We start from the raw sequence: 12,157 nt of genomic DNA, 5'->3' as shown, positions 1-12,157 counted from the left end.
GAGGGTCCCCACATGACTGAACACTCTTCCATACAAAATGACAACAACAACAGACTTCTGCACCTAGATGACTAGACTATCAGGGAGAAGGGTTTATTATTAAGATTTATATCCCCCCCCCCCTTTAAGGGTGGTTTACATCAGCCTTCTCCAGCCTGGCACCCTCCAGATATTTTGGACTACAGTAGCTCCCAGCATTCCCGACCTTCCCAATTAATTAATCAATCAATCAATCAATCACCCATCTGGCTGGTCACCCAGCCACTCTGGGCGATGTACAACAATAAAAACAATTCAAAACAATAAAATTCAACATTAAAAACATCACATTTCTAAAATTACCCTAACCCACTCCAAATGCCTGCCTGAACAACCACGTTTTTAATGCGTGGCGGAAGCTCATTAAAGAGGGGGCATGGCAGAGTTCCCTAAGGAGGGAGTTCCACAGAGTGGGGGCCACCACAGAGAAGGCCCTCTCCCTCATCCTCACCAGCCTAGCTGTCCTGGCTGATGGGACAGAGAGAAGGCCATCCAAGGTTGATCTTGCTGAGCGGCCTATCTGGTGTTGCTGGAGGCGCTCCTTGAGATAGGCTGGGCCGGAACCATATAGGGTTTTAAAGGTCAAAACCAACAAACAGAACGAACTTCAACTCTTAATACAAGAGGGAAATTATGACTTGATAGGTATAACTGAGACTTGGTGGGATGACTCTCATGACTGGAATACAGCAACTGAAGGATATAACTTGTTCAAAAAGAACAGGAGGAACAGAAAGGGAGGTGGGGTTGCACTGTGTGTGAAAAATACATATCTCTGCACAGAAATACAGGAGGATGAGCTTGGTAGCCCCATCGAGAGCATCTTTATCAAAATAAATGGAGCAAAGAATAAAAGGAACCTGATGGTCGGCGTCTACTACCAGCCACCCAATCAAGGAAAAGACGAGGATGAAACGTTTGAAAAGCAGATAGCCAATGCTTTAAGGAAGCATGATGTAGTAGTAATGGGGGACTTCAATTTCCCCGATATTTGTTGGGAGACAAATTCTGCAAAACATGCACCGCCCCACAGGAAATTCCTGACTTGTGTGTCGGATAACTTCCTCCTACAGAAAGTAGAGGAAGGAACTAGAGGATTGGCTATCCTTGACTTGATCCTAACCAACAGAGATGACTTAGTGGGTAAAGCAGAAGTTACAGGAACTCTGGGGGAAAGCGACCATGTTGTACTTGAGTTCTTGGTTCTAAGGGAAGCAAAAGCTGAGTATAGTCAAACGCGTACCCTGGATTTTAGGAAAGCTGATTTTAATAAACTCAGAACAATGATCAGTAAGGTCCCATGACAAGTGAAGCTAATGAGAAAAGGAGTCCAAGATGGGTGGGAGCTTTTAAAAAAGGAAATTCTCCAGGCACAATTACAAACAATTCCAACAAGAAGAAAAGGTGTAAGACAACAGAAGAAGCCAATGTGGCTTCACAAAAAGCTTAGAGATGACCTGAAAACAAAAAAGGACACATATAGGAAGTGGAAAGAAGGCCAAGCAACAAAGGAAGAGTACAGGCAGGTAGCACAGAATTGCAGGGATGGCATCAGGAAGGCTAAAGCTGAGAATGAGCTGAGGTTAGCGAGGGAGGCTAAAAGCAACAAAAAGGCTTTCTTCAGCTACGTGCATAGTAAAAGGCAGAGGAAAGAAATGGTTGTTCAGCTATTAAATAAGGATGGCAAAATGATAACAGATGACAAAGAAAAGGCAGAGGTGCTCATTTCCTACTTTGGCTCAGTTTCTCCCAAATGACCCCCCTGGCAAAGGCGAAGTACAGGCTGAAGGGGCAGGATTGCAGCTTGAGATCAATAGGCATATGGCCAAGGAACACCTAATTACTTTGAATGAGTTCAAATCTCCAGGGCCAGATGAACTGCATCCTAGAGTAATAAAGGACTGGCAGGAGAACTCTCAGAACCGCTGTCTATTCTCTTTGAGAAATCATGGAGGACGGGGGAAGTGCCAGATGACTGGAGGAGGGCTAATGTGGTCCCTATCTTCAAAAAGGGTAAAAAGGAGGAACCTGGGAACTACAGACCAGTCAGTCTGACATCAATCCCTGGGAAAATTCTGGAGCAGATGATAAAGCAATCCATCTGGAAGCACCTTGAAAACAATGCAGTGATTACTCGAAGCCAACATGGATTTATCAAGAACAAGTCCTGCCAGACGAATCTGATCTCATTTTTTGATCAAGTAACCTCCCTTGTGGACCATGGGAATGCTGTAGACATCATATACCTCCACTTCAGCAAAGCTTTTGACAAAGTGCCCATGATATCCTGATGAGCAAACTAGCTCAAAGTGGGCTAGATGAAACAATGATCTGGTGGATCCACAGTTGGCTACAGAATCGGACTCAAAGAGTGCTTATCAATGGGACCTTCTCCAACTGGGGAGAGGTAATGAGTGGGGTACCGCAGCGCTCAGTCCTGGGCCCAGTGCTCTTCAACGTTTTTATTAATGACTTGGAGGAGGAGGTGCAGGGAATGCTGATCAAATTTGCAGATGACACAAAATTGGGCGGGATAGCTAATACCCTGGAAGACAGAAACAAAATTCAAAGTGATCTTGATAGACTGAAGCACTGGGCAGAAAACAACAGAATGACATTTAATAGGGATAACTGTCAAGTTCTGCACCTAGGAAAAAGAAACCAAATGCACAGTTACAAGATGGGAGATACGTGGCTCAACAACACTACAAGCAAGAAGGATCTTGGAATTGTTGTCGATCACAAGCTGAATATGAGCCAACAATGTGATGTGACTGCAAAAAAGGTAAATGCTCTTTTGGGCTGCATTAGTAGAAGCATAGCTTCCAAATCCCGGGAAGTACTAGTTCCCCTCTACTCAGCACTGGTTAGGCCTCATCTGGAGTACTGTGTCCAGTTTTGGGCACCACACTTTAAGAAGGATGCAGACAAACTGGAGAGGGTTCAGAGGAGGGCAACAAAGATGATCGGGGGACTGGGAACAAAGCCCTATGAAGAGAGACTGAATGAACTGGGCATGTTTAGCCTTGAGAAGAGAAGACTGAGGGGAGATACAATAGCGCTCTTCAAGTCCTTGAAAGGTTGTCACAGAGAGGAAGGCCAGCATCTCTTCTCGATCATCCCAGAGTGCAGGACACGGAATAATGGGCTCAAGTTACAGGAAGCCAGATTCCAGCTGAACATCAGGAAAAACTTCCTGACTGTTAGAGCAATACGACAATGGAACCGATTACCTGGGGAGGTGGTGGGCTCTCCCACACTGGAGGCATTTGAGACGAGGCTGGACAGCCATCTGTCAGGAATGCCCTGACTTGGATTCCTGCATTGAGCAGGGGGTTGGACTCAATGGCCTTGTAGGCCCCTTCCAACCCTACTATTCTATGATTCTACCTTGAATTTGGCCCGGAAAACAACTGGTAGCCAGTGCAGCTCCTTCAGCACTGGAGTGATGTGATCTCGCCGGCGGCTGCCTTTAATCAGGCAAGCCGCCGCGTTCTGTACCAGCTGCAGCTTCCGAACCGTCTTCAAGGGTAACCCCATGTAGAGCGCATTACAGTAGTCTAAACGAGAGGAGACCAGGGCATGTACTACCGATGGGAGCAGATAGTCGGGAGGGTAGGGGTGCAGCCGCCATATCCAATGGAGTTGGTACAGCACTGTCTGGCTCACAGCTGACACCTGAGCCTCCATGGACAGCTGGGAGTCTAAGATGAACCCCAAGCTGCGGACCTGGTCTTTCAAGGGTAACCGTACCCCATTCAATACCAGGTCAACATCCCCCAACCTCCTCTTGTCTCTCACCAAAAGTACCTCGGTCTTGTCAGGGTTCAGCTTCAGCTTATTTCTCCCCAGCCGGCCACTCACCATCTCCAGACATTTGGACAGCGATTCTACGGCCAACGTTGGTGAAGATTTGAACGAGAGGTAGAGCTGCGTGTCATCCGCATACTGATGACACCGCACCCCAAACCTCCTGATGATAGCCCCCAGCGGCTTCATATAGAGTCAGGGCCAGAAATATTGGAACAAGGATAACTGTTTTGGCAGTTGGCCTCTGTACACCATCACATTGAAGTTGAAAGGAAACACACCCAGATGGGAGCGAAGTCAGGACTTTCAGCTGTAATTCAAGGGGTTTGACAAAAGTGGGGCACTAACCATTCAGGAAGGACAGCCAGTGGCATACACACACACCCATCATTGGTGGCTCATAAGTAATGGAACGAATGGCTGGCAAACAGCTGCATGGCCAGGTGGGGCCTGTTTCCTGGGTACCCCATGACCAATCAAGCAGATAAAAGGCCTGGGAGGGGGTTCTGAGTGTTACATTTGCATTTGGCAGCTGTTCACTGGAACTCCCAACATGAGGTCCAAAGAGGTGTCCATGCACGTGAAGGAGGCCATCATTAGGCTGAGGAAACAACATAAACCCATCAGAGAGATAGCAAAAACAGTGGGAGTGGCCAACACAACAGTTTGGAACATCCTGACAAAGAAGGAATTAACTGGCAAACTCAGCAACAGCAAAAGGCCTGGAAGACCACGGAAGACAACTAAAGTGGATGACCACAGAATTCTGCTCATGGTGAAGAGGAACCCTTTCACAACATCTAGCCAGGTCAAGAATGCTCTTGCGGAGGTAGGCATGTCATAGTCAACATCTACAGTCAAGAGACGGTTTTATGAATGTAAATACAGAGGTCTCACGACAAGGTGCAAACCACTGGTAACGCTCAAGAACAGAAAGGCCAGATTAGCCTTTGCCAGCAAACACCTAAAAAAGCCTGCCCAGTTCTGGAATAAGATTCTTTGGACTGATGAAACCAAGATTACCTTGTACCAGAATGATGGGAAGAGAAAAGTATGGAGAAGGAAAGGAACAGCTCATGATCCAAAGCATACACATCATCTGTCAAACATGGTGGAGGCAGTGTTATGGCATGGGCATGTATGGCTGCCAATGGAACCGGGTCACTGGTGTTTATTGATGACCTGACTGCTGATAAAAGCAGCAGGATGAATTCTGAAGTGCATAGGGCTATACCTTCTGCTCAGATTCAGCTGAATGCTGCCAAACTGATGGGACGCTGCTTCATATTGCAGATGGATAATGACCCAAAACATACAGCAAAAGCTACCCCAGAGTTTCTCAAGGCAAAGAAGTGGGATGTTCTTCAATGGCCAAGTCAGTCACCTGATCTCAACCCAACAGAGCATGCTTTTCACTTACTGAAGACAAGACTGAAGGCAGAAAGACCCACAAACAAGCAGCAGCTGAAGGCAGCTGCAGTAAAGGCCTGGCAAAGCATCTCGATGGAGGAAACTCAGCATTTGGTCATGTCCATGGGTTCCAGACTTCAGGCAGTCATTGACTGCAAAGGATTTTCATCCAGGTATTAAAGGTGATCCTTAAGTTTGAAATGATGTTGGTTTGTTCCATTACTTACGAGCCACCAATGACGGGTGTGTGTGTATGCCACTGGCTGTACTTCCTGAATGGTTAGTGCCCACTTTTGTCAAACCCCTTGAATTACAGCTGAAAGTCCTGACTTGGTTGCCATCTGGGTGTGTTCCCTTTCAACTTCAATGTGGTGGTGTACAGAGGCCAACTGCTAAAACAGTTATCCTTGTTCCAATATTTCTGGCCCTGACTGTAGATGTTAAATAGCATCGGGGAGAGGATGGAACCCTGTGGCACCCCACACGTGAGTGGCCACGGGTCCAACACCTCCTCTCCCAGTGCTACCCTCTGGTACCTGCCGGAGAGGAAGGACCGGAACCACCGCAATACAGTGTCTCCAATGCCCAACCCCTCCAGGCGGTCCAGGAGGATACCGTGGTCAACGGTATCAAAAGCTGCTGAGAGGTTGAGGAGAACAAGGAAGGAGCATTCGCCCCTATCCAGAGCCCTCCTCATATCATCCACCAAGGCGACCATGGCCAAGCTGGCTAGAGCTGATGGGAGTTGAAGTCCAAAACATCTGAAGGGCTTTAGGTTGGGGAAGGCTGCCCTACAGTCAGATTTTTTTAAGTATATGATTCTTTCATGGAGCAAATCCTCATGCAAGGCCAGCCCAATATATTTTGGTGCCTGTGGTTGAAAATCCAGTTTCAGATGGAGAGCCAGAACAGTGTAGTGGAAGAGTGACCTGGTATCAAATCCCTATTTGTCTAGGAAACTCTCTGGATGACACAGGGCCAGTCACTAACTCTTAGCCTAACCTACCTCACAGGACTGCTCACAGGGTTCATCAAACTGAGCTCCTTGAACCAAAGATGGGATACACTTGTGATCATCATGCCTAATGTGGGCCCCTCTCATGAACTAACATGGGGCATGATCAACGAGGAAGCTTTCTTGTTAAAGAGCAGGCACTGCACAAGAGCATGGTACTGCCCTATATTAGTGCACTGCTCCTGTGCAGAACATCATCTTGGTGGATTATGCCCCCACTGAGCAAATCGGTCTTCTCTGCCACCCTTACGGGCCCCCAAAGTGCATCACCTCCCCTTGTCTCAGGATTAGGTCTGCTTCTGCCTGCTGTGCTTCACGTGGGAGCACATAAGAGTCCACATAAACATTCCCAACAGCCAAACCATGGTTTAGTCATGCCATCACAAACCAGGCCAGCGTTTAAACAAAACACGCAGAGCTGGAATGGAATTTGTAGAATGCTAATCCATAATAGCTGGTTGAGTAAATAAGCCCTTAGCCAGATGGTCTCTGTGTACCTGCACGCTCTCAAATAGGTGTTCAAAGGCTCTGGGAATTATGCCCTTCTGGGAAGATGGATCCAGAATTCCTTGCATGGTAAAGGACTTCCCACTACCTGTCTGCCCATAAGCAAAGATGGTGCCATTATAGCCTTCCGTAACGCCCTAGAAAAAAACAAAGAAACAGGATAATAATAGCCATGGATTTTGTATATTTTTTCAGCTCAGTGTCTTACCATATCTCATAAGATTCTGCTTGTTGGCAAACTAACCATAGACATCCAGACTGGAATCTTCAGCAACTTCTATTATTTATTTATTTATTTATTACATTTATATCCCACTTTTTTTCCTCTTTTGAGGAACCCAAGGTGGCGTACATAACCCTCCTACTCTCCATTTTAGCCTTACAACAAGAACTCTGTGAGGTAGGTTGGGCTGAGAGTCTGTGACTGGCCCAAAGTCACCCAGTGAGCTTCCATGGCCGAGTGGGGACTAGAACCCGGATCTCCTGGCTCCCAGTCCAACACTCTAGCCACTACGCCACACTGGCTCTCTATTAAGATCTACTCAAACATTTTATTAGAAGAAATATGAGTGCCGTAATTCTCCAACCAGAGAGACGTTTCAGGGGTGCAGCACTTACCTGGCTTTGGTTGCCTTTGAAAAGAGGCCACGGGAAGCTTATGGCAGTTTGCAATATGTATGTTTATTTACAAATATATAGCTGAGCTGGAGGCACAGCTGAAAAACACTCCATCAGACAGCCAAAGTCCACTTTGCTCCCACATCTGACCTGCCAGGGGAACAGCCTGCACCATAAATTGTTTCCAGAGTTCAAGCCCAGATCTGTGTCTAGCTTACATCATTCCCAGCTGGGATGGGGGGGGGGAAGAGGCATCCTATTCAGAGCTTGATAAGGGCAGCCATTAAGAGCCATCAACTAATCTCCATAAGAGAAGGGAATCTGGCAGGCTCAATTTGTCCAGCCAGCTTAGCCATTTTAGCAGGCTCTTCTTATATTGACAGAAACAGATGGGCCAGCAGGATTGCCAGGTGGTGAACAAGCTACGGGGCTCTTGGTGTGGAGTCTGAACTCGGTGAGGGTGGCTTGATGTTATGGTTAGCAAACCATCCCAGAACCCTAAAACATGGGTTCTGGGTGGTTTGTTAATCATGGCAACAACCTCACCTCACCAGGTTCAGACAACATGGTAAGCCATGCTGACGAAGGCATTTAAGCAAAACCGCGCTGGGTATCGTGTGAACCAGGCCAGTGTAGGAAGGGACCCTGAGAGGTCATTCAATTCAACCCCCAATCCCATAGCCCAAGCATCTCTGGGTGCTTGTTTTAGGAAGACCTGAAGATGCAAGTGAAACAGCACAGAAGTAGATCTAATAGCATGGATGTCCATGGCTTAAATGTTAGGAGCACCTCATTGCTGCATGCAAATTCTGTAACAGATTGTCAGGTTCCATGATTAATTTTGTACAGGCAGAACAGCAGCTAATTTTATCCTACAGATAGATCACTGGTCTTCAGCTAGTGGATTGTGACCCATGACTGTTTGCAACCTGACCTGATTTCAGGCCAAAATCATTTACTGGAGAAGGAACAGACAAGGAGAATGAATGGGAGAGGAGAAAGATAGAAAAGAACAGTATATATATATATATATATATATATGTAAAGACATAAGATTAAGGCCGCACACTTACCTGGGAGTAAGTCCCATTGAACTCAATGAGACTTACTTCTGAGTAGTCATACATAGGCGTGCATTATTAAAAGAAGAAGTTAAAGTGGGTGCCCTGTTGAAAGTCTGTGTGAAATGTACGCCCTTGGTTCAGAAAAGTTGATGACCATTGATATACATTTACTCCTTTAGAGCCCTTACTGTTTTTGCATTCAGTGAGGTTGTACCTGCCTTGTAGTTAGCCACCTGTCTGGGCCAAGTGAAATAGCTTGACAGATGTACTCTTCAAATTATTACTCTGTGACATTCATAATACTGGCTTGCAGATGATCCCCAATGCCTGCAGTAGTCTGCACTCACCTCTATGAGCGGGTAGGCGATTTCATTATAGATCTGCTCTGTGTTCTGGTTCATAAAATATGCCCCATCAAAGGTGAACTGTTTTGGCGGGTCCTCTGAAGCAGCAGGGTTCTGGATAAAGCACTGGCCACGGGCGCTGTCCATGTTGACCACCACCTTGCAGCCGAGCTGCTTTTCACGTTCGTTCAGGGGGCGGCAACGCACAATCACTTTCACTGCTTCTGAGGCCATGGCCAAGACCCATGAACTTCAGCTCAGAGATGTGGGTAGGGGAGGATTAAGGCGAGTTATTTCCAGCACAGGAGGTGGGCTTCTGCTCACTTCCGTTGGGTGTCCGCAATAAGGCAGCAGAAACAGGCAAACTGGGGGCAGCTGCTGTGCTGTTAAGACCGCTGGCCTAGGGAGCAGGCTGTGTTTTGCCTGGCAGTGTGAGAAGTACAAAATGGATACTTCCTATTGGGCAAGATCAGTGCAGGGGCTGTGAGTCCAAGAAGACAGCATGTGCTGCATCAAGAGATGAGGTTTCCAAGGATGAGTGGGACCCCAACAAACCCACGAGTGGGACCCACTAGGGAAGAGCCAAGGATGTGAGAGGCCTGAGGCAGTGCAGTGCAAGAGCAGTGCAGGGAATAGCTGGGAGGAGGAGCAGATGGGTCTCCTTTGGTCTTGCTTTGGTAGGGCAGTGCTAGGCAGTCTTGGAAGGTACCAGGTTTTCCTCTACACAGTTAGGTGGTGAACGTGGCAAAGACTGTGTGTCCTGCACACTAGTTGTGGGGGAAGTTTTCTAAGAATCTGGGGGCACACCTGGAATGCAGCTGTGACCTCACAAAGAGTCTTCAAGGCACAGAAGGCCCAAGTGATCGCGGTCCACAGCTCTGCACACTTGTGAAAAGATGGGCATAGAGGAAGTGGTCCCTGCTTGCTTCATCAAAGGGTTGGATGTGGTGACAGTGAAAAGGGGACTCTCTGAACATATGTTTCCCAGCTGCTAAGCCTGATCGAGGGCCCCACGGCCACCCTCACTAGAGGGTGATCCAGAAATGTGGCTTTCAAGCACAGATACCACACAGCCCCAATGGCCACAGAGAGCCCCCAGCCATATGAGAACAGGGAACTGTGCCGGCATAGACCTGGCACAGAGGTTTAATAGGGAGTGTGGGATGGGGGCAGGAAAAAGAATGGGGCCTCTGGTCAGCTTGGCACAGGAGATGAGACCTCTGCTCCACTAAGGGCTGTGCCTGGGATTTAGGAGGATGGGAAGGCCTTTCAAAGCAGTCACGCGGCCCAGGTGGGGCCAGGCATAGGAGAACCAGCTCCTCCACCACCTCCCACCCTTCAGCGGGGAGTCACAGCAGGTGGCACGGCAGTGAAAGGACCGTGTGCATGCGTGCGCTTTTAGGTGCCAAGTGAGCCTGGCTCAGAGTGTGGCGAGAGAGTGAGGGGGTGGGCAGGGTGATGAGGGGTGGCAAAAATGGCACGAGGCAAAACAGGAGGGGGCTGCTGTGCCCGGGGAGGAGTGCCCGGCAGTGTGTGTTGCATGTGATCTTGGGGGGGGGGGGTGTTAAGAGCCACTTTCTATGGCATCAGGAACCTGGGTCAGCCTGGCATGGGATATGACCCCCCACCCCCTCACCGACCCATTGGATGCCAAAGGGCACAACGAGTGATGGGGGAGGTGGCGCGCCTGGCTTAAATCAGACTGGCAAAGAGAGCGGGGGGGGGCAGCAAGGCGGGGGGGCACTCTTTATAACCGGGGGGAGGCTGCCAAGTGGGGCGCTGCTGGGGAGGGAGAAGGGGGCAGCCGCTGCAGGCAATGGCGAAGGGCGGGGCTCCTGTCTCGGGAGCCGCCCCGGGTGCGCGCCTCTCACCGTCCCCTCGAGGCGGGTCCTGACCTGCCTGCTGGCGACACCGCCCTGCTGCTGCTGCTGCTGCTTCCCCAGCCTGCCGCAGCTGCTGGCCGCGGCGTCCCCGTTGCCCAGGGCTACCAGGGAGCGTCGCTCGGGTTCCCCGCCGCTGGACGGGAGGCAAGGGCAGGGAGCGTCGCGCAATTACTCCGCTCGCTGCCGGGAGAAAAAAGACCGCGACAGGCCCAAGGCCCGACCCTAGCACAAATCTACTGCCATGATCGCAGCAGCATTAATCAATGGCAATGACACATATGTGCCTGCGCACGATATATATATATATATATATATATATGTAAATGAGTCAATCTTTCAAGGTATCACAGGTCTCTGTGTTCTCTCTCACACACACACACCTAGTCCTATGGCATCTTAAAGCTGCCTTTGCAGACCTGGTGCCCTTTAGATGGACTGGACTACAACTCCCAGCATGCCCCAGCCAGTATGGCTGGCTGGGGCATGCTGGGAATTGCAATCCAACACCAGGGCACCAGGTTGGCCAAGGTCGCCTCCAAAGACTAACACATTTATTGGGCATAAAGGTATATCTGGGCTGGGATTTCTTATTTGGGGTAGGACAGAGGGTGAGGCAACTGCATGAATGTCATTAACGTGCAGCCATTGATTCCAGCTTGGGTTGCCCTTCTTTCCTGCCTCACCCAAACCGCAAGGCTGCAAATAGCAGAGATTCAATAGGTGAAGATTTCCTACATCAATGTGCTGGAAGAGACTGCACCTATTGAAGTGATGCCTTTTGTGTGCAGCTTCTAAAGCCAGTTCAGCCCTCCCAAGGAAAAGATGCCAACGCTAGACCCCAAAATGGTAATTATTTAATGTCCCATAAAACTGTGTCTAAAATCATCATTCTTCTTTTGCGAAGTTTGCCCTTGTGCATCAAGAGCTGCCATCTTTTTTTCTGAAAGGGCTCTGTGCCTTTCAAAGCTGCATGACATGAAGAAATTCAACAGGTGAAGCATTCTGTGCCACGGATGTCCAGTGACTTTGCCTGTTGAATTTCTGCCTGTTCACATGTCTTTCTACTGTTAAGGACACATGAATCCCAGAACACATGGGAAGCCATCACAGGCATAGCTAAGACTAAACACTTGAAGGAGATAAGTGTTAGGGATTTGAACATAGGTACCTGGAAGTATCCATTGTGTTCAATGGAGCTTATCCCAAGTCAGCATGCATCATGTACACTTATCTGGAACTTAGTCCATATCTTTCTACATTTCTCAGATGGCAATAGGGACACTCTTATGTACTTGTAACAGCCCTGTTCTTCTCAGACCAAGGTGTAGTGCTTGAGTCCCCCACCCACACTGGCAGTAATTATATATTGCTGAAGGCTCTTCTGTTCCTGCTCTATCAATTTATTATGCAATAACCTGCCGTATACTGATTTAAAAGTTTTCATCCTTTGGCCAGAGTCAAAGGTGT

General features: G+C 48.5%; 1 protein-coding gene across 1 annotated transcript in view; it reads right to left on the bottom strand.

Annotated features, from left to right (window-relative positions):
- Positions 1-9,064, bottom strand: part of KIF17 (kinesin family member 17) — a 33,853-nt gene extending 24,789 nt beyond the window's left edge. The window contains exons 1-2 of the mRNA XM_084832206.1: positions 8,811-9,064; positions 6,772-6,918 (exon numbers count right to left, since the gene is read on the bottom strand). Coding sequence (XP_084688332.1) covers positions 6,772-6,918; positions 8,811-9,041 — 378 coding nt within the window. The 5' untranslated portion in view covers positions 9,042-9,064. The remainder of the gene's footprint in view (positions 1-6,771; positions 6,919-8,810) is intronic.
- Positions 9,065-12,157: the final 3,093 nt, after the last annotated feature.

The sequence above is a fragment of the Heloderma suspectum genome, chromosome 2 (genome assembly GCF_057233095.1).
Source record: "Heloderma suspectum isolate Gila_16-S chromosome 2, 16-S_ref, whole genome shotgun sequence".
NCBI lineage: Eukaryota > Metazoa > Chordata > Lepidosauria > Squamata > Helodermatidae > Heloderma > Heloderma suspectum.
The sequence above is the reverse complement of the archived record's forward strand: the minus strand, read 5'-3'. Positions and strand labels throughout refer to the sequence as shown.